Source organism: Rhamphochromis longiceps, linkage group LG7 (genome assembly GCF_057381845.1).
Source record: "Rhamphochromis longiceps isolate RC_006_pf linkage group LG7, R_longiceps_female_GT1.1, whole genome shotgun sequence".
NCBI classification, from domain to species: Eukaryota; Metazoa; Chordata; class Actinopteri; order Cichliformes; family Cichlidae; genus Rhamphochromis; species Rhamphochromis longiceps.
In genome coordinates this window covers 63,456,229-63,479,758 of record NC_140563.1, presented here as the reverse complement: position 1 = coordinate 63,479,758, position 23,530 = coordinate 63,456,229, and the positions used below count along the sequence as shown (strand labels likewise).

The window sequence follows — 23,530 nt, the reverse complement described above, 5'->3', positions numbered from 1 at the left end:
AGATAATGGAGATGTAATCCAGTGCACTTTCATAGAAACTGTATAGTGCAGTGTATGAAACTGTTATTTTAATTGTTATTATTATTATTTTTATTTCTATGTAGATCTGTATGTTTGGTATTTGACAGCTATCTCCATTACTGTAAGTTTGTCATTTTGTTAACAGCAAGAAGTTATAAGCAAAACGTGTGTTGTCAACTGTGACATTTTGATACCAATAGGAGTGAAATCGGAGCCATTGGTACTATGTGACAATTGTTTTATAGCTTTGTTCTGATTCCTGCTATAAATACTGTTCATAACTTTGTGACTGCAAAAATTATTATTATTTTTTATTTTACTATTTTCATTGAATTTTAGCCCAGTTTTCCCAAAGTTGTATAACACTTAAAAGAAATCAGTCTTCAAAAACAAAATAAGTTAAAGTTACTTGTTGTACAATGGTGCATTGAAATTATTTTAAACTCTTCAAAACTAATTAAGACCAGAAGATGAAGAAATGACCATTATGACTTTATTCCCCCCCCCCAAAAAAAATCTATCTACTGTAATGTGAAAAATCTCAAGCCACCCCTCATTTCTTTACATTTTGTTAGAAAACTGGGAAAGGGGTGCAGTGCTTTATTCAAACATGTGCAAACATGAATGGAAATTAAAGCCACCGAGGCAGCTTTCAGTTATTTAGTTAAGTGTCATAGAGAAAACTTCTAAAGGCATCTTGAAGGACATTCAAAGACTATCCCACGCTGCTTCAATCATGTTACACAGATTTTATGCCAGATACACCTTCTGGTACAATCCTGCCATTTATCGGGGATTGTGACCCCCAGAGACTGTGTTTGTGTCTCTTTCCAAAATCACTCCAAGGATCCTGTAAGGCCACAAAAACTATTTCAAGATACCATGTAGTAAACTGATAATCCTTGGTGGTGAGATTTCTTCTTTAATCCTGCAAACCATAGCTATAAAAATTCAATTTAGGATGTTTTAATCTGAATCCGTAAATACCCCAAACATTTGAAGCCAATTTGAGAATGGACCTCCATCTTAACATGTTTTTCCTTTAAGTATGATCTTAACAGGTGTATCTGAATCATGTTGAAGTCTGGGATAAAAAAATGTAACTTAAAAAACAACAACACACACTTCACCTTCACTAATGCAAAACTGATTACATTTTTAAATAGATGCAACTCAAAGGTTCAGTTATACATCTTGTTTATGTGCACATGACACTCCGTTTAGCTCAAACTAGTAGTCTGATACAACAGTCCTGCAATCTTTTCTCAGAGTTTTGTGATGAAGTGAAGCTTTTGACTGAATATGCATCCACACAGCTCAGTCCACTTGGCCTGATGTCATTAGCCATTTCAAATATGTTAAAAACGGTCCATTTTAGCTCCAATAACATGATCCCCCAGCTGTCACAATAAACATTTAGGAAGCATTTAGGAATCTGTGAGGATTTACGAGATCCAGCTGATTAGAAGTTAGCAGAAAATTAGTTATACAGTTGGTATTTATATATATAATTTTGCGACTGAAATCTTTTTTGAAAAAAGTATGTGCAACATGCTGTACTGTAACTTTGGATTCAAATGTAAGAAATAAACAACAAAAACTAAACTAAAAAACAGCAGTGATGTTTTGAGGGTTAGTGACATTTAGACTATTAGACTTTAGAAACCAATGGAGGATGTCACAATAGCTATATCCATCTTTTATAATGAAAGAACAGAAAGACAGACAAGCTTTTTTTCCCTGTTTTTTAAAAAATAAAATTATTATCATCATTCATGCCTTAGCAATGGCTTTCTTGCTGCAACTCATTGTTATGTGTGGCTGTGTGCAGACAGGAATAGGACCCAAGGTGCAGACTCCGGAGACAGTCGTGAACTCAAAACAGCTTTAATGTAAAACTCAAAATATAACATAACTGGAAAAAAATCAAAATAAACTTAAACCAGAGGACTGACAGAACACACAGCTAGGTAAACGGTAGATCACGACACAGACACAAAGAAACACAGGGCTCAAATACACAGAGGGAGCAATCAGGGAATGGGTAACAGGAGGGAAACACAGCTGGGGCAAATCAGGCCTAACGAGACAAGGGGAAGCAAAACCAGACACATTAACATCAGACATGGACTTTCAAAGTAAAACAGGAAACATAACACAGACTCACAGGCAGGCACTATAACAAAGGGAACAGAGACATGGGACCAGGGCAGACACAGACACTGACTGGACGTGGGAATACAGCAGACAGGGGAGACAGCAACTAAGGAACACAGACAGAAAACCAGAACACTAAAACTCTAACCAAACCCCACCCAGAGAACCTTAACTAAGAATAATCCTAAAACCCGTAAAGCAAAGCTAGAATATAATGAAATAACAAAATCAAAGAACCAAAAAACACAAAACACTGGGTCAACGACCCAGGGACCCTAACACTCATCCTGTCAAATCTGCAGCTCAAAGTCTTCTCTTCACAGTTGAAACAGACTTGCTTAATACAACCAATACTAAGCTGTGCTTTGAAGCTGTTGTCATGTGAGCTGCCTATCAGGCAAGCCGTTAACTCTCAGAAACTTGTCCTCTGATTCAGTTATGTCTTCGGGTCTGCAAGACCTCTTCCTGTTTGAGTTTGCCCCAGTTCCTGAGTGCCTTTTGATGGTGAAGGAAACTGTACTCACTGACACCTTAACTTTCTTTGCAATTTCTCTGTAGGAAAGACCTACATTTTTAACTGTTAGTGTTTAAGTGATGGTCTGTCTCGCTTCCATTGTTTATGGCCTTTTTCTCGCAATTTTTGTAGCAACACACTACTTTCTGAAGTAGAATACTGTTCTACTGATGCTCATGAGGGTACGGTACCACAGTGTGTTTCAACACTGCTTTTATGCAGACAGAGAGAGTTGTAAGTATTCCAGAAAAGTGGAACACCAAATTTCAAAGTTTGATCAACCTCCATTGCTGCAGAACAGCTTTAAATTGTTAACCCATTTTGCGTTCCCTGAACACATATGGAATTATGCAGTAAACAAAAAAATGTAAAATAACTCAAAACATGTTTAATATTTTAGATTCTTCAAAATAGCCACCATTTCCTGGGGCTGGTGACTTGGATGAATTCATCCTCAAAAGCAAAGAGGACTCTTAGATTTCCTTTCCTGGAGCAGTCCGCATGTGAGCCAGTTTCATCATAGTGCTTGATGGTTTTCACCACTGCACTCTTTAAAATAACTAGGGCTGTCAAATGATTAAAATTTTTAATCAGATTAATCACAGCCTAAAAATTTATTAATCATGATTAATCGCACTCGAAATATGACCAAAATGCGTGCAAACATACGGACAGATAGCGGATTTTTACACACTTGTTAGTGTTATTTAATGCTAAGACCACGCTGAGTGGCCTGCGTTCACTCAGCGTGGTATGACGTAGGCTGGGTGTTGTGCTGGAAGCGAATTAATCACAGCCTAAAAGTTTATTAATCGCAACTCGAAATATATGTGTATATGTGTATATATATGTAAAAATCGGGACAGATAATGGTTTTTAACACACTTGTTTGTTTTATTTATTATTAATTGTGAGTACAAGCAGTACAAGCAGAACAGGGCTTCAAATAATTGTGAGGGATTTTTACTGAATGTTTTCCACCCGTTTAAATCTAGCACATTGTTTTATCCATATACATCTTCAAGTTCACAGAACATAGGCCTAATTCAACAGGCAAAATAGAAAAAATCTCCAATCATCCTTTTGGGTAAGGTAGATTAGTGCAAAAAAATATGAACAACAGTGAAAAGTATTGTTTAAATCACATTCAACCATAGAACAAGCTCTAAACACACGGTCCTCTGGTCTACTCATCCTTCAGCCAGTTGCTGAGACAAACCAACTTGTCCACGTTCTCTGAGTGCAGAGCAGACCTCTTCTTGTTCACAATGTGCCCTGCTACAGAGAACAGCCTCTCACAGGGCACTGTGGAGGCAGGAGTGGCCAGGTATCTGCGAGCAAGGCGGGCCAGCTGGCTGTGGGCTCCTGCATGAGCTGCCCACCACTGTAAGGGACAGTCCTCTAAGGCAGTGCAGGGCTCTGCTCTGTAGCGCTGTATGGCTCTGTCCTGCTGTACCTCCTCCTCTGACTCAGAGTCAGAGTCCATCTGCAGCAGGCTCAGCCTCTTCTTGGCTGGACCTTCTTCTGCAGTGTGTGATCTTCTAGGAGAGTCTTCATGCAGCATGCCTGCCAGTGTGGTCCACACTGCTTCTCTGTCAGTCTTGGGCACACTGCGTAGGTCTTTAAAACGTGGGTCCAGTGCAGTTGCGATCTGGAGCCATGTATAGTTGGTATGTTCCTGGCGGGAAGCAAGGTCTTCCTTAAACTTCTCTTTAAACCTCACCACATATGCAGGGTCCTCATCAGTTACTTCCATGACACGGCGCAGGTGGCAGAAGGCTGGTAGAACTACAGAGCAGGAGACGTAGGCCTCTCCTCCCAGCAGTTCAGTCACATATCTGCAGTGGAATACACACACACACACACACACACACACAGAGAGAGAGAGATAAGACAGCAAATTAAAAAAAGCTTTTTAATACTAGGTAATATTAATAAAATATTTGATTTCATTTATTTTTTAAATAAGACATTTTCATAATAACAAAACTGATTTAAGATGTATGTTTGATACATTTAATCTAAACCTACAATTATGGTCACAATGACAGGCTCACCTGCAGGGCTCTAGAAGTGTCTCCAGTCTCTGGAGTTTGTCCCACTCTGGAGGCGTCAGGAGGACAAGTTTATGCTTTTGTTTATCCAGAGTCGCGGTTACTGCAGTTTGGTTGCGGATCAAGCGCTTCACCATCTCCAGCGTGGAGTTCCAGCGCATAGGCACGTCCTGGGCCAACGGCTCCTGCTTGCGCCCCAGTGACACCTGCTCTGCGTTCAGCTCTGCTGTGTTTGCTGGGCTGTGCTTAAAATGGCCAACAATTTTGCGGCATTTGGCCAGCGCAGTGACAAAGCCACTGTCTGCGAGACTCACTGTGATGCATCTCTGTAGAATGTGCGCGGTACACGGCATGTGATTGAATGGCATGATGCGAGCCGCGGCGATCATATTGCGCGCACTGTCCGTGCCTACTGTTGTCACCTTCTCCTCAATTCTCCACCTGCGAGCAACAGTCTGGAACTGCTCTGCACAAGCCTCCGCAAAGTGCCGCTCTTCCGTTTTCATTATAGTCAGCGCAAAGGATGTCAGACCCCAGGCTTCAGTGATTAAATGCGCAGTAACTCCCAGGTAATTGTCATTACTCAATGATGTCCAGTGGTCTCCTGTCAGAGCCACGCATTCTGTGTGAACTAAAGCCTCTTCTTTTTTCTTTTTCTCCGTTTCATACAGTTCGTGGATTCGAATTGTTATTGTGCTTCTCGCTGGGGGTTTGTAGGACGCGTCCTGAGATGCAACCTTTAAAATATCCGCAAAGCCCTTGTCCTCCACAATGCTTAGCGGTCTGCAGTCCTTTGCTATCCATTTGGCTATATTGTCGGTCAGTTTGTCCAAAGAAGACTTACCGAGTGGCCTGCGTTCACTAAGAGTGGTCTGACGCAGGCCGGGTGAAGCTGCTGCCCCGACAAACGCGTGTTTGGCATTAAGGTGGTATTTTAAGGTCGAATTTGAACGGTGAAATTGAAACTCTTTACTACAGTGAGTGCAAATTACAACGCGTTTGTTTATTGTCCCATCTATGTTCTTCTTGTATTTAAATTCCCCATCCAGAAGGCCATCCACTTCCTGCTTCTCCATTTTCAGTGGCGCGGTAAACAAATCAACTGGAATTATGGGAGCGACTTATCTGCGTGTTGCGCTAAATAGTTAAATATTCTAACGTAATTAATTCCAAAATTTAATTATCGCAATTAACGCGTTAATTTCGACAGCTATAAAAATAACATAACATAATAATAAAATAATAACTCAAAACATCTTTTATATTTTAGATCCTTTTAGTTTTAGCAATTTTCTGGACTGACTGTCCTTCAGTTCTTAAAGTTACGATGGACTGGCTTTTCTTTTTACTTAGCTAAATGGTTCTTGCCATGATGTTTTGAGTTATTTTACACTTCTTTTGTTTACTACATAATTCCATATCTGTTCATTCACAGTTTTGACGCCTTCAGTGAAAATCTACAATGTAAATAGTCATGAAAATAAAGAAAAAACAATAAATGACAATGTGTCCAAACATTTGACTAGTAATATATCTTATATTATAAAGGTTTCAATCAATATATTCATTGTTCATTCTATATATTCAGACTCTTTAAAAATAATGTATATATTTAAAATTTTCCTAAATGGCATTCCAAATATATATATATATATATATATATATATATATATATATATATATATATATATATATATATATATATATATATATACCATCGTGGAACGATAGGCACGGCATGTACCACCAGCAGATAAATGAAGTGGCTGACATCATGAAGTCCTACCAGTGGCTGGACTGAAAGACAGCACAGAGGCACTAACCATGCTAGCACAGGAACAAGCTCTGAGCACAAGATCCACAGAGCCTGGGGTCTATCACATGCACACCATGCCATGCAGGGCAACACCATAACCAAGTGGCTGGCATAATATACAGAAACAAGTTCCAAGGTCAAAATAGGAAGCGCCCCCTATGGTGGTCGAGAATGACCAAGCTAAGATCTGGTGGGACTTCCATATACAGACAGATAAAATGGTGATAGCTAACCAACCGGGCATAGTAGTGGTAGAAAACCAGAGAAAGATGGGAGGTAGTGATAGATGTAGCGATACCGAATGAAAGCAATATTAGGAAGAAGGAACACGAGAAGCTGAAGAAGTACCAAGGGCTCAGAGCTTGAGAAGATGTGGAGGGTGAAGGTAACAGTGGTCCCAGTGGTAATTGGAGCACTAGGTGTGAGTGGCTCCTGCAGATCCCAGGAACAACATCCGAGATCTCTGTCCAGAAGAGCGCAGTCCTACGAACAGCTAAGATACTGTGCAGGACCCTCAAGCTCCCAGGCCTCTTGTAGAGAACAAGCAGGGGCGAGAGGGTAATATATAACTAGGAATTCCTTAATTTCTTTTTTTATGAAATTGAAAACTCAATTGCAAGTTTCAGGTCAATCAATCAAACATGAAGTTTATTATATAAATTATGGTCAATATTGGACTCGAGCATAAACTCATTGACCGATTTGATCAGTTTCAAGTTGACAGCTAATGAGCCTGAGTCCTGAGTTTCACTGTCAGATCTACCCATTGCTCTTTGTTTCCAGCTTCAAAACACCAGATGGTTATGCCAAAAACACTCACATTCAAGTTTTCTGGCAGGATGTAGCCGCTGTGGCACAGAGTAATCACCAGTTGTTGACACAGTGGCTATGACCTGTGGAAAGCAAAGCCTCTTGAGGACATGGAGCAAAACAGAAATATCAAAAGTGAAAAGAGCAACAGCACATGAAAACCCTCAACACTCCAACTTATTAAACACTGCCTCTCAGTGGTTAAACCTTTGGTTACATTTTGCAGAGGGTAACTGCCAACCACTGTAGAGAAATATATTTAAAGCTTTGTTTTCTGGTACTAATAAAAATATGTTTTAGCCAGAAATTATAAAATGAATGATACCCTTAAAGACAATATAATGAAATACATAACAGAAGGATGATTTGTTGCAGGACTGCTGGTTCAGTTTGAGGTCTGATTTCCTAATAAATTGAAAAATTGGAAACTGTGAAAGTCATGGAGAGTAAAAGTGTTCCATCACCACTGTTCCTCAGCATCACTCTGCACCTGAAGATCTCCTGTCCCCCCTCACGTGCCGACTCTGAACTCAGCCTCAGCCCTCCTCTGCAACACCCACAACACCAGCCTGTGCCCAGGGTCAGCATCCGTGTGGAGTCCGATTGCGAGGAGTCTGGCTTCCACTTCAGACAGCAGCAGCACAACTTCTACCCGTCTGATGACTGGCCACTGCCTAAAATGGAGAAAGAATCTTGCAAGAAAAAGCAAGATCACTTTCACAACTCCTGTGCTGAAACCATTTTGTAAAAACAAACAATGTTGAAGGGTGCAAAGTGTTGCTTACTGATCACAGATCATGTCTAACATCGTTTAAGTGGGGTTTTTTGTAATTATCAGCTCTCAGGTCTGCTTTGGAAACCAGCTTCTTGTAGTTCCAACGAGAAAAACCAAAGCATATTAATGAATGCACAATCCCTCTCTGAAGCAATTAGATAACTGATAAATGAGGCAGTTTAATAGGTCAGTGTATTTGATGAGTGGTCATGATCTACATGTTTATGCGCATTTCTGATGTAAAACCCTGATCTAAAAAATTAAAAAAGAAACATCCATTTAAAAGCTTTTGGTTTGTTTTTGTCATAACAGCGTTCATGCAATTCATTTTCTTGTCAGGAAATGCTTTCCCCGGAGTTTCCCTACTTGTATTTAGAATAAATGATACTTAATGTACTGTATTAATGCTTTCTGTAATATAAATATGAAATCTCAATTTTTAAAGCAAATGATAGCATGCGGCGGAGTGTTCATTAAATTTGAAAATACATCTTGGCCTTCTAATCACAGCTAATGAAAGAGTCAGTTCAATGCAATGGCATGCTATCTACAACACCAGTAGATGCCTTATTTGACCCATTACATTTTCTGAAGCAGTTTTAGCTCATGTATGAATCTGTGATGTACCTTCCTGAACCTTCCAGTTCAGTGGTACAAAAAAAAATCCCAGTGGAAGGTTCAGAAGTGACAGAATCTAAATTTTAGACAACCAAACCTGTGAACTTTCAGTTTTAGTTAACGTAAAATTTACAAATGGTAAACTTTATTGGAATTTTATTTTTAATGAATTGAGACATAGAATGAGGAGTACTTTGGACTAGAGATGGCACGATACCACTTTTTTAATGTCTGATGCCGATACCGATATCATAAATTTGGATATCTGCTGATACTGATATGAATCCGATATAGTGTGTTTTTTAATCAATAAAACAGTTTTTTAATATCTTGCAGCATTTTGTATAAGTTCATACTCAAGTTTAAATAAACAACAACACTAAAGCTATTCTGTTATACCTGTGTGTAAAAAGTACACTGCACCCAAAATACTTCATAGTTCAGCAATACTGATCAATCTAATAAACTTAAACCTACACCATCCTTCCTATTCTGGTATTTTAAAAAGTACTTAGCAGAAATATTAAGCAACCTAACTAATAGGGTTGCAAACTCCCAGCAAAGAAAAATAGGGAACCACCCCCCACCCTCCACCTCATGATGCTTAATCGACATAGTCAACTTTAATTTGATGCAGTGTGGGAAAAAAATGCACAGAATTAAATTATTTTTCAAGAATAATTTAATAGATTCAACATCTTTCTTCAACAGAATTGCAGACTGCACAGATGGTACCTTCCCAAAGGATTTAGTACTATAGCTTATTAGGGTATATTAGACTTAACCCTTTAAGACCTACCATAGAACCGTCCGCCAGAGCTTACTTTATATTTTTACATGCTGTAGTGCCATTTTTGGGAGCATTTCAAGTTGCTATACATCAATACAACTGTTATAGCCCATATTTTAATAATATGTATGCATTAAGTCCATTGTAAATACATTAATTGCAAAACAGTGCAATAAACTACAAAAAAAAATCGTTTTTGGGTTTTTTTGCATATATTTCTACTTGGAGAAATTTAAGAGGTTTATCCCTCAAAACTTAAAATACAAAAAAGTTGCAAAAAATAGTTTACAACAACAGGAAATTTATTTTGAGTGTCTTCATAGTTTTATTTTTGAGATACACCAATTTTTATATACTGCAGGAAAAACGAAAAACAATCCTATGATTGAAAACAGCATGTGCATCAAAATAAACCATTTTAAGCAGTGCAATTTGAGTTCTAAGCATCCCAGCAACTATTCAGAAAAACATAAAGTCAAACATATAACTTATAAAAACACCAGTATAGGCTTTTAAGGCCTACAAATAAAAAACTACATTTTCCGTGAAAATGACGTCACTTCCGGTTTCGGGCAGGAAATGGCGGACATGCTATCGTTCATGCTGACGTCTGTTTCAATGTGAGAAGTGTTACGAACAGTTGATCGGATCGGCAAAGCCTGTTTCTGGAATATTATGTTTTTGTTCCTGCAAGCGCTTTTTATGCAATTTTTGCAAAGCTTTATGTGGAAGGAAACCGTGACATAGGACAAGCTGATGGCATAAGATGTAAGTACAACTCCTCCGGTTTCATATGCAAAAAAAAATATTGCACTAGCTTATGTGGTTCCGGTTCTACAGGGATTTAAAAATAGTTACGCAAAACAGAGCGTGCCCAGTCTGACCGGCTTTAAAGGGTTAACAGTTACTATATACAGTAATGGACTTCTATACATTTTACATCAGATTAAAACTTTGTAAGATTCAGATAATTATTTATTAAAAGCTAGACATTTTAAATGAGAATAAGAAAGAAAAGTATGTCTTTGTGCCCCCTTTTCCCTGTTAATGCCCTATCTAATTAATTAATTAAGTTAATGCCCTGGCTAAACTTTGCTAGATCCGCCCCTGCACAGTTACCAGCCGTCAGCTACGTAGAAAAAGATCCTGGTGTAGAGAGTAATATTAATATAAATTCTAACAACAGCTTATCAAGCTTAAACGTGCTGCTGTTATTCAGCAGTTGGTTTCCTCTTTCTGAGGTGCTTTTTTGATATTTAATGGATCGGATTACATGTTTTATTTCTCTCCGATATCCGATCCAGTAATTTACGTCAGTATCACACCGATACCAATACGTAATATCGGATCGGTCCATTTCTACTTTGGACACTGGAATAGGCACACATCTCTTTCTCTAGGTAGAGGCTGGACTCCTTCTGCATGTTGTAGTCAGAAAGGGTTCAGGAATGCAAAGATGATGCTGTGCTGGTCAGGATCTTAGCCTTCAAGTTCTCAACATTCCAGGGTGACTGTTTTGCCAGTCTTTACAAAGATCTGCATCTTTTTCACTGATAACACTCAAACTTGCTCTCAGTCTGTCCTTTCTACACTGATTATTTTACATTTTATCAAAATCACTTTAACCAAAACCATTAAAACCACAAAACTGCAATTTTGAGTGCATTTACACGGTTTGCAGTTTTTAATGCAGTTTTGGAAAAAGAAATACAGTTTCGTGAAAGTAATTTAGTCGGTGAGGAAACTGCCAGACAGTTTTCAGGAAAGATTAAAAAAAATATTATCAAGAATGTAGTCAATGATGAAACCGAAATCTGCATTATTAATTTGAAATGCAAGCTTGTCTTGACCCGTAAAAAACAAATACACATTTCTACTCAGAAATTATTTTACTAGCATTTTATAATGTGACTGCAAGAGGCCCTGCAAAAAGTAAGACCTGCATTAACTTCAGTCACATTGCCTACCTGCCTTGCATTATTTGGTAAAGTGGTTTAGTAGAAGTTAAGGGCATGACTAAAGTAATGTTCAATTACTGTATATTTGAACATTAGATGGGTTTAGCTCTGGTGAATAAAAAGTTTTGCTGTTTACTCTTGCAGGGTCATGTCCTATGTTCCCAGCCGTCTTTAGCGGCACATATAGTCATTTTTTTTATTCATTTTCAACAAGTTAGGTAGAAATCGACCTGATTTGTTACCATGTTCAAAATATTGCAAGCAGGTCTTTGTAATAAGAATTGAAGATTTTTTATTAATAATTTCATTTATTTCTAGTTTTGCTTTACATATTTTGTTCAGCATTTTCTGTTCCAGGGAGGACACATTCATCTAAAGATTTGATTGATTGATTGATTGATTTCTTCTAACTCCTGAATATATTTATTTTCTCTTTTGTTTTTATGTGATGAGAATTAATTTTTTTTTTTACCTCTTATCACAGCTTTCCCTGCTTCTCAAAGAACAGATGCTAATGTTCCAGACAGGTCATTGTAGTCTAAATATAAAACTCACTCTTTTTTAAATTTTTAATAAATATCTTTAAGCAATGGTGTATTAAATCTCCAATTTTTACTTGGCAGAATGTTCTTCTTACATATTAGAATTAAAGATACAGGAGCATGATCGCTGACAGCTGTAGGGTGTATCTCAGTGTATAAAATATCTCTCAACAGTGAGCTGCTGACTAGGAAATAATCCAGATGAGAGTAAGAGTGATGCACATGTGAGTAGAAAGTATATTCCCTACGAATGGGGTGAAGAGAGCGCCATGCATTGCAAAGTCCGAAATGGCTCATGTACTGTTTAACTATATTTGTGTACTGCCAATTGCGCTGTACTAAGCCTGTCTATTTCTTCATTTATTCCAAAGAGTGTAGGTCACCCCCAAGAACAAGTGAGCAATGTAGGTGTTAACAGAGTGCAGTAACAAAAAAAAAGTGTGGAACATTGAGGGGTTATGTTTTTGATAACAATTTATGGGTGCTGAAATATGAAAACTCTGCTACACAAGTAGGTATTTGTAATTTAAATTCACTGAGATAAAATTTCTTGTGTGTTATGGATTATAGCTGTTGATATTCCAGACACCTATTGCTGTTGATTCCATATTTTGATATGAGTTCCTGAAATGAAATAAAGTTTCCATCTTGAATAACATTTTCATGATTTTTTCATTCCCTTTTGTTGCCATGATGGAAAATATAGTAATTGTTTTTTTCTTGGCAGATATCTGGATTGTTCCAAATATGCATTAGTTTACACTGAGCAAATTGAGATTTAGTTATTTGAGTCTCCCACAAGACTGTCAGGAAAGTATTTATGTTAAGGTTTTTAAAGCAGTTATGATGCTGAACGTTGAAGCTTATGAAAGGCAGATTCAAGATTTTTACTTTATCACAGAATGCTTGGTCTACCCTTGGGCTCTATAGTGAGCTTGGTTTGATGCATTTTGAAACATATAGCAATCTATTGGAGAAGAAATAATAATAACATTTTGGTAGTTCTAGACCACCATTGTGTTCATGATGATTTGTTTTTCCATAAAAAAAATTCAAGATGCATGAGACTTTTTAGTTTATTTTAGATGGAAACATCATTTTAATTGTGGTGACTCAACCCTTGAGTGATACAGGTAAAGTATTCCAATGTGTGAGATCATCTTCTACCATTGATAGTAGAGGAATATGATTGAATTGAGCCAAGTCTGAGAGCTTGGTGGAAAAATGTATACCCTAAGCTATCTAGCTAATGCTACCAGACTGCAGTGGAGTGGTGGAAGTTTTTTGAAATTTACAATTCAGGGCCAGAGCTGTTGATTTACTCCAGTTCGCAGAGTAGTTCGGATGGATGAGAACTTATCTATATATCTACGTAAGAGAGGTTTATGTGTTCCAAAGGAAAAGTAATACATTGTCAGCATATAGTCTTATCTTACAACCTTTTGTCGGAATTCTGTTGCTAGTGGCTCAATAAAAATAACAAAAAGCAAAAGGGAAAGCAGGTAGCCGTGTCTGGTTCCCTCTTTAGATTTAAGCCTTGGGGAGTAAGGTCATTTGTCCTAAGACATGTATTTGGAAAGATGTATAGTGTTTTGATCCAATTTATGAGGAATACCCCAAATCCAATTTTGTGCAGAACTGCTAATAAGAATTTCCAGTTTACCAGGTCAAATGCTTTTTCTGTATCTAAAGAGACAACTGTGGTTTCAAAATTTTTGATGGAGCAATAATATATTACATTAATTAGTCTGCAAATTTTATTATTTGAGTGTCTGCCTTTGATAAAACCTGTCTGATCAGGATGTATCTTGAATGAGTGATTTTTTTTTCTAAACTTCTGGTAAGGGCTTTGCAGGTCTACGTTTAAGAGTGTGATTGGGTAGTAAGTGGATTGGAGTGTGGGATCTTTGGCTGGTATAAGAAGTAGGTTAATGATAGCAGAGTTCATGTTTGGAGGTAAGGACATAATGAATTAATAGTTAGCAAACTCCCCCGAGTTATTAGTCATGCCCTGACTCAGTGTTTATGCATTTTGTTCCCTACAGGAGGGACACTTTTTATTTTAGGTTACTCTTCATTACTACTCAGCTATTAGGGAATATAGCACCTTTTGAAAGACTACTGACTAACTACATATGATTAGGCTCTGGGAGAAGGGTACATTGTATTACATGCACAATGGCTTCTAATTACATTCTGATTTCAGACAATCACTAACACAAGATTTTGTCTCAAGTTCATCTTGTCATGCAGGCCGGCAGGATGAGGACCCAAACGCAAGCTCGCAGAGGCAGGATTGAACTCAAAACACAGCTTTATTGCTGGACAGAAAAAACATACAAACTAAACTGGAAACTATAACATATTGCACGGAGAAACACACAGCCATGAATGAGGGAGAACGCGACACCGAACTGAGGGAGACGCAGACATAAATACACAGAGGGTTAACGAGGTAAGTGGGAACACACGGGGAACACATGTGACACTGATAATCATGACAAGACACGGCAGGAGTAACACAACACTGACGAGAGACTGTCAAAGTAAAACAGGAAGTACACAGAGGTTCAGACAGGAGGAGAGAGAGCACGGGGAGAACACAGACATAACGGACTGGGGAAAACATGGAATAAAACACAAGGAGGGGAAACGAGGGCTCACAGATACACAGAGGGTAATCAAATAAGGAACATCTTAACAGAACCTAGGAACCACGGCATAATTAAAGAACAAAATACAAAACACACGAAAACTAAGAATACTGGGCCAACATGGCCCAGGACCATGACACATCTACTGCCTCGAGCTCAGGATTTGTGAAAATAAGCTGCCAAAGAAAAAAACCTAATTGCGAGCTTTAAGTTGAGCCCTAAAGAGTCACATTTTGTATTCATATTATACACAACAACAGATACACATCGAAAACTTCATGGTAAATGGACAGGCTCTTATATAGCTCTTTTCTACTCTATCTGAGCACTCAAAGCGCTTTATACAACTAATTCATTCACCCAATCACACAAGCACATTTTTTTTCTTACTATCTAACATTCATACACATTCACACTCCGATGGATGCATCGGAGAGCAACATGGGTTTAGTATCGTGCCCAAGGATATTTGGATCGAACCACCAACATTCCGGTTAGTAGCTGACCTGCTTTACTACCTGAGCTACAGCCACCCCATTCATAAGAGTAGTTAAACAATGGGACTACATGGGAGACAGGGGGTCATTTGGAAATGACCCTCTGCATTTGGAACCTTCTTATCTAGAGCTTCAGTTTGACATAACTGTTTTCTAACTGCTTGCTTATTGGAAAGTCAAGCAAACAGTAACAAAACAGTGACTAAAAAATGGATGGAACACAACCACATAAATGAATGTAACACCAAGCATGTGGCAAAATTACTCCAAAGACATTTAAATAGGATTGTAAAGAGAATAAAAAGAAATGCTACTAGATTTAATATGGTGCAGAGAGAAACAACACTAATGGTAATCAAAAGAGATGCAAATTATTCAGTTCAATTTTATTTATTTATTTATTTTTTCCCTTCTTTCACCCCCAACCAGTTTCCTCCCTGGTTCTTCCAGAGGTTTCTTTCTGTTAAAAGGGAAGCTTTTTTCTAACTGTCACCAAGCGTTTGATCAAAGAGATTTGTTTGATTATTGGGGTTTTTTATATACTATTGTAGGGTCTACCCTACATTATAAAGCAACCTTGGGGCAACTGTTTGAGTTATATAAATGAAACTGAATTGGATTAAACTGAATTAGATTTCTATAGTCAGTTCACAACAACAGCTGACTTTCACCACTTCTTCCAGTTGGTCAGGAAGGGCTGGTCATCTGCCATAACCAGGTTGGTGAGGAGGGGGAAGAGGAACATAGAAAGACCAAAAATAACAAGCAGGACAAAAAACTAACTATAGAAAAAGGTTAAGGACTTGCAATTCTCACGCATAAACACACATATATTTAAATGTATCTCAAGTATTCTATATATTTGATGGAATTCACAAGTTTTACTTGAACACAGTGTTTGTTCCATTTTCTGCCTCGGTGAACTGACCCATGCTGTTAGCTGGTTGTAATAATAATCATTTCATTCTATTACTGGTCTCATTATGAGTTTCTCTGCATAATGAGGCCAACTAAATCCCTTAAAATTGCACATTAAAGTAATTTACTTCACTCTCTGTGAATGTCTTTTGCATCATTAAACTTGTGTTCCTAGCACTTGGTTTATTCAGAGCATCTGCAGTTGTCAAGCATCTGGTTAAAACCTTCTCATCAGTAGAATTACACTCAGCAGGAAGGCCTGTGGAAATTGTTATTATGCCAAGAATTATCCTCTTATTTTACCATTCATAGATAAAATCGATGAAATAATTGAGACATAAAACTGTGTTGGAGGCTGGGAAAATGCTGCAAGGCAGGATTTGTCTCCAACCCTTTGGTGTATATTTGCAGGACAACAGCTATCTGTTCAAAGAAATGTTCCTTGTCAAATAGAAAGCTAGTCAAAACTGTATGGAGTAGGGGAAGTGAGTTTATATCTCACTTTCCCACCAGGTTATAACATCCACCAGGTTACTACTGTGTGTTAGCAGATGTGTAAGAGTTAGGTTCACGTCCACACTTTTTATGGATTTGTTTTCTGTTTCTGACACCCAAATAGAAATCTTAGAAGAACTGTGATGCCAACATGCATGTAATGAGATTGCATTTTCATTTCATTCTTCTGAAGCTATTTTTTTAAGCAAATCTGACCTAACCCTCATCATACTTCTCAGAAGTGACCTGTTACATGCAAATGGTTAAGTTCGCAAGGTTAGAATTTCGCTTTGCTCTAAAACAGTCTGTGTCTTTGGGAATTTCGTTCCAAATTCAGTTCAGTTCAGTTCAGCTGTATTTATATAGCACCAATTCACAACAACAGTTGCCTCAAGGTTAACCTTAAAAGAGATGGCTGTCTCCCAAATTCAAACTGGAAGCTGGTTCCACAGAAGAGGGGTTTGAAAGCTGAAGGTGTCGTGAGCGGTGCAAGAATAGACCCAAAAGCAGACACAAAAGTCAAATTTTCAAAGTCCTTAACTGATTTTTTTGTCAGACAGGCAAAACCAGACACTAGGAGAGTTTGCCAGGGGAAGGTTATTCTGTAACGGAAGAGAACAGAGATAGTCGCTGTACTTATCTTATGATAAGGTATGTGTATTCGTAGATAGAGGTTTGTGTTACTTGGGTTCCAGGTGTGTGAAGCAGTGGAGGTGAGGGAAAGCTCTGTGGGAGTCGGTGGGCAGGCAGTCAGCGGAGAGGAGTAATCTGGTGAGTCTTCCAGAGGTGCAGCAGACAGCAGCAGTCAACTGGAGGGCAGGCAGGTGAGTTCTATTCTTTTCCTTAGAAAGAGTCACGGGTGTGAAGTCCAAGAGTTAGGGCAGCAGCACATGAAAAGGGGCCGGTAACAGAGATGGTCCAGGTAGGTATGGAGATGGAGTGAAGAGTGACCCAAAGGTGCTGATCACTGAATAGATGAGATTACAAGATTACACAAAGAAATCACTGGAGAAAATAAAGTTAGGAAGTTATGAAGCCAATTTACCGGGGTTGATCAGCAGACGATCTGGCGAAGAATGATGATCCGCTGCTGCACTTGATTAACAGATATAAACTTGCAGGCTGACAGAAGGCTCTGCCCCCCGTTCTACTTTCAAATGACCTAGGAACCACAAGTAACCCAACAGTCTGTGAGTGGCGTGCTCTACTGGGGTGATATGGTACTGTGAGGTCTGTAAAATAACATGGGTCTGAATATTCAAGAATTTGTATGGGTGGGAGAAGGACTTTGAATTCAAGGGTTCAATGAAGAGTAGTCATTAAAGTATGGACAAAATGCTCTCTCTTTCTAGTCCCTTTGAGTACTTTTGCTTCAGCCTTTTGGATGAACTGAAGGTTTTTCAGGGGGGTTTCAGAATATCCTGATATAATGAATTCTAGCAGTCCAGTCTAGAAGAGATAAATGCATGAACTAGTATTTCAGCATCACTGTGGGACAGGATATTTGTAATTTTAAGCTATTGCACAAATTGTAGAAATATCTTAAAATTACAAACAGCCAAGTGCAAAAACCTCAGCAGGAAATTAGAGGTCATTCGGTCCTGTAGTTAAACTACTTGGTGTGTGCTACCTGGCTTCATGGATAGATAAAGTTATCTATCCATGATATCATCTGCATAGCAATAAAATTGCCTGCTATGCCTTCATACTGCCTTGGTGAAACAAGACCATACAATAATACAAAGAAAACAGAGAAACCCCCAACAATCATATGACACACTCTGAGCAAGTACTTTGGTGAGAGTGAGAAGGAAAAACTTCCTTTTAACAGGAGGGTGTCTTTCTCAAGCTTAGAGCACGTGGTATTCCCAGGCAGTCTCCAATCCAAGTGCTAATCAGGCCAGTGTTGCCAACTCCTCAGTAAGGAAAATCGCTATTGGCTGTCCTAAAAGTCGCTAGAAGTCGCTAAATGACGTCATCGCCTAATTTGCATAATTGGTCATGCTAATCTAATTGTAACCTACGTTGTTGGAGAGAGAAATAACATCGTGGAAGAGACATAAAGTGAGTAAAAAACGTCCTAAATGCATGTAGAGTTCATTTAGAACTACAAATTAAATTTCTTTTAGCAATTATTGTTTTTTTTAATGTCACAATTCCAACCCTGCTCCTTTACCCGGGCTTGGACTGGCAAAAGTGACCCGAAATAAGCACTCTGGTGGAGTTACTTTATGTGTGTGTTTATAAGTAGTTTTAAACCTTGTGATCCACAAAACAGCATAAGAGTAAAAGAAGAACTGACTGCGTTACAGCACCCGCTGCTTGTTGAGAGTAAAAGCGATACGCGCTTTCACGTCTTTTTTTAGGGGTCTGAAAGCTCTAAAGGGGTCTGAAAACTCGCTAAATATAGCGACAAAGTCGTTAAGTTGGCAACACTGAATCAGGCCAACGATGCTTAGCTTCCCCATTTTCATGAATAAATGAGAGTTTATTAGATAGACATGATGCAATCTATTGTAGCGCAGTACCTTTAAGACCTACAAGATGCTCTAGTCATTGTAATAAAATATTATGGTTAGCAGTATTGAATGCTGCTCTAAGGTCCAGCAAGACAAGCTGACAAGATGACAGTCCACCGTCAGACGCCATAAGAAGATCATTTTAAACCCTCACTGAAGGAGTTTCTGTACTGTGAACAGCTCTGAAACCTGACTGAAACTCTTCAAATAATAACAATTGCTTGTTACAATTGTTACAAAATAAATGAGAAGTAGGGGAGACCGGGGATAGTTGTAACGTGGGTCAGTTGTAACACTTCCAATTTCTCCAATCAGGGCTAAGTTTCAAATGATGTGACTCATCCTGTGCATGCCCAATTCAGTTCTGCTATCACATGTGAAAAATCAGCACATTTTGTCAAACACAGACAATTTAACACGAAAAAAAGTAATTTGTATGCCAAAAAGTAAGTTTTTCTACTTTATTTCAATTTGTAATAGCATTATCTGCTTTGCAGTTAAACTCATCAAACTTAAATTATGTTATTTGTATGTCTATGGGGATATATTCTGTGTAGGTCTTTAGTGCTAATGTTTTAGCCGTTGGCTGTAATGTTAGCTAGTTCATGGCTATAGGAGTCTGGGTCAGTTGTAACAGCAACAGTCTGGGTTAGTTGTAACAATAATGCAGATGTTACAACTTACCGCACTATTACTTTAACTTATATTAAACAAGTTGGGGCAACGACATCAGCAGAGAGACGTTCACTGGTCGCATTTGTATATGCGGTTAATGCCATTGGCAACACAATTCCTCCACTGTTTGTGTTCCCACACATACATTATGCAGACCTCTGTGTCAGAGATGGACCAGTAGGAAGTACTGGTAGTGGAAATAAATCAGGATGAGTGCAAGAAACAGATTCCCTCATCTTTCTGAAGCACTTTGCAAACCACACCAAGGTAAGCCATGATAAAAAGTAATGGAATTGCGATGCTGGTGAACAACTACATTTTTTCAGCTTCATTGTTATGTTCAAAATTGGTGCAAGAGTTGTAGGTTATAATGCCCACTGAGCCAATGAGGCCAAACTCAAGGAAGACCAACCAAAATGAACGAAATATTCAGTTGCAGAAATTTCCATAATTTGTCTTTTTTGGGGGGTTGGAATATGTTCAAAAGCTAGATTTCTGCATTCTGTCACACACACACACAGCTACACAAATGGCTCTAAGTGCATTCATGTGTTGAATAAACAAAGATTACATGTTAATGTTTTGTTAGTACCCTTATTTCATTGTGTTACATTTTACCCCAGGATATGTTACAACTAACCCAGACTATGGGGTTAATTGTAACATTTCACTCTTCGTGTTTGAGACCATACCATGCAATGGGTAATTGTGCTGCAGAGAAAATAGCTGCACTATTTAATAGCAGAGACATGAAAATACTTTGCATTACATTTTGAATCCACTACCTTAAAAGAGCTTCAATTTACAGACAGAAATGTCAAAAATGTTACAACTATCCCCGGTCTCCCCTAATTAATGGAAAACTCTTGTGTGGTGTGTGTTTTATAATATATTAAGCATAATTTACCTACATTTAATTGAGGTTGTTAATGTTAATACACTTAGAGCAGGGTTAGGGAACTCCAGGCCTCGAGAGCCGGTGTCCTGCAGGTTTTAGATCTCACCCTGGATCAACACACCTGAATCAAATGATTAGTTCATTACCAGGCCTCTAGGGAACTTTAAATCAGAACCATATAAATCAGCTGTGTTGGATCAAGGACACCTCTAAAACCTGCAGGACACCGGCTCTCGAGGCCTGGAGTTCCTTACCCCTGACTTAGAGGTAGGTAGTCATACCTCACCTCTAATGGGTGCCCTGGGGGACACCCATTAGAGGTGGGACATCATAAGGTGTATACCGTATACCGCTGCTTCATTTATGGGTGTCAGGCATATTTATGTGTTTTTGCGATGCACTCACACAGTCCTCCTCAATGCTGTCTACTGTCTCACTCACTTACAGAGAGGACAGACGCATGCTCCACTTGACTGTCGCTTCTCTCACCCTCTCTGTTTTTTACATAATGATATTATCCTATATCCTCGCATGTGATTGACCACAATATGGAGCGATTGGAGCATAGCTGAGCCACTGTGTGAGAGCTGAGCAGCAAAAGGAAATTAAGTGAGGAGCCGGCTCTCGCTCAATGGGAGTCGACTCTTCTGATTCACTACAAAGCACTCTCTAAGCACGGCTCTTAGAGCTGATGCTTTTGCGCATGACACATCATCGAACGTTACGTTGTGTGTCATGGATACTGTTGACTCCAGAGGCGGAGCTAGACATTTTATACACCCAGGGCTTAGCCCTAAAGGGTAGTATGCATGTACTACCCAGGGGGGCTGAAAGATTTATTAGGCTGTGTTTTGAGTTTTGTAAAAAAAAAAGAATGACTTCATATAGGAAAAAAATATATATCACATATGCAGAATACCTTAAACTAGTTTTTTAAGGCAGAACAAAATGAGGGCTGTATCAAGACACAGGGACTAAACCCCAATTCAACCAGACCCAGAACTGATCCAGAATTAAAACAGGACTACAACAGTTCAAAATCAGGACTACTTGGGATTTAACCAAGACAGAACCAGAATCAGAACTAGATGATAGTAGCACTAAAAATCATCATAGACCTGCACTACACTTATTTTTTAATTCTACCAAAGTACAATATTTAGATTGAGAAAAGTTTATGTAATTATTTAGCCTTGTTGTGCAAACAAGCCTGCATAACTTAACAAATATAGAATTTGAAAAGTAACAAATGGTATCTAAAAAGATACACTAGGTACTAGATACATGTTCTGATGAGTTTTGGCAAACAACCATTTGACTAACATGTCTATCTCACCTGGCTCCTGTTCCATCTCTGTTCTGTCCTCATTCTCCATCTCCCTCTCTGTGCTGACAATCAATCCAAACACCAACATCATCATATATACAGTTGAAACCAGATATTTACATACTCTTCAGCTAAAAACACTTTTTTAATTGTAACATCAAATCAGACTAAATGTTTATTTTTTTAGATTGCTAAATATTAAAAACGTATTTGTTAAATTTAAGAGTAAAGAGAGAAATTTTATGTATTTCTTAATTGCAAATGGCACCAAATTGTATTCAAAATTGAGCCACAATTATGGAGGTCCACAATTCTTTTCCTGGTGTTTTGGTTGATATCTCTTGATTTTCCCATTTCAAAGAAACAGGCTCTGTGTTTTGCCTTATATGCATCCACAGCTGTGCCACCAGTTTACTCAAATGGACTCTACTAACCTATCAGAAGCTTCTTCAGCTGGAATGGAATCGTCTGGAGTTTTCTTATTAATTAACAGTAAACTTAGTGTATATGTACTCCTAAATTTGATGAAAGTGATAAAAAAAATAGACAGATCTGTCTCTCTTTATTCTGACATTTAACTAATTCAAAAGATATTTGAATATTTATTTATCTAAAACAAAAAAAAAATTTACTCTAAATTGATGTTTAACAGTAAAAAAAATATTTTTTTTATGTTTTTTCCCTAAAGTGTATGTAAATATCTGGTTTCAACTGTACTGCTGTGTATTGAAATTCCTGTTGTTTTGCATAGAAATATACTGAACAACATACAAAGCATAATATATAAAATAACATCTACCTGAGTTATTTCTTTGAAAGAAGCCCCTTATGTCCATTGTTGTGTTCATCACTACATAACTGAAACTGATTTAGAGTGCTTTATTTAGCCGTGGAGGGTAACAACTGAAAATATGAAATAAACACACATGTAAGTCCGTCGACACCAAGACAAGACCAAGATCACGTAAAAGTGGCCTCGAGAAGACCGGTCTCGAGACATCCAACTCTAAAAGAGGGTAGAACACCATTCCCACAGAAACAGCTGCCAGGGAAGCAGAAGAACATCACATCAAGAAGGCCCTAAGTGAATATGGTTATCCAAGCCGGACATTTGTCAAACCTGCACCTAAAGAATGCCCCAGACAACCCAGGAGAGAAGAAGGACAACTGCTGCCTAAGCAAAAACCCTCAGTGATCCCTTATGTGTCAGGATTATTGGAACAGCTGAGATACATTTTCTCCCAAAATGGTAAATGGACTGGTTCTTGTATAGCACTTTTCTACTCTGAGCATTCAAAGGGCTTCACACAACTTGTGCATTCACAAAGCATTTTTTAATGCTGTTTCTAAGTGCTTCCTATCTAACATTCACACTCTGATGGATGCATCAGAGAGTAACATGGGGTTAGTATCTTGCCCAAGGATATTTGACATGCAGACTGGAGCACACTGAGACCGCACCACCAACCTTCCGGGTTAGTAGGTGACCTGC

General features: G+C 38.4%; 2 protein-coding genes across 2 annotated transcripts in view; one reads left to right on the top strand and one right to left on the bottom strand.

Moving 5' to 3' along the window:
• slc4a5b (solute carrier family 4 member 5b) overlaps nucleotides 1-8,120 on the top strand; it is a 59,448-nt gene extending 51,328 nt beyond the window's left edge. Inside the window, exon 26 of the mRNA XM_085414781.1 lies at nucleotides 7,850-8,120. Within this exon, the coding sequence (XP_085270907.1) occupies nucleotides 7,850-8,120 (271 nt within the window). The remainder of the gene's footprint in view (nucleotides 1-7,849) is intronic.
• On the bottom strand, nucleotides 3,629-5,822 carry LOC146666655 (E3 SUMO-protein ligase ZBED1-like). The gene is made up of 2 exons (XM_085411388.1): nucleotides 4,750-5,822; nucleotides 3,629-4,530 (listed from the first exon to the last, which is right to left on the bottom strand). The coding sequence occupies exons 1-2, from the start codon at nucleotides 5,820-5,822 to the stop codon at nucleotides 3,879-3,881; spliced, it is 1,725 nt and encodes a 574-aa protein (XP_085267514.1). The 3' UTR covers nucleotides 3,629-3,878.
• Nucleotides 8,121-23,530: the final 15,410 nt, after the last annotated feature.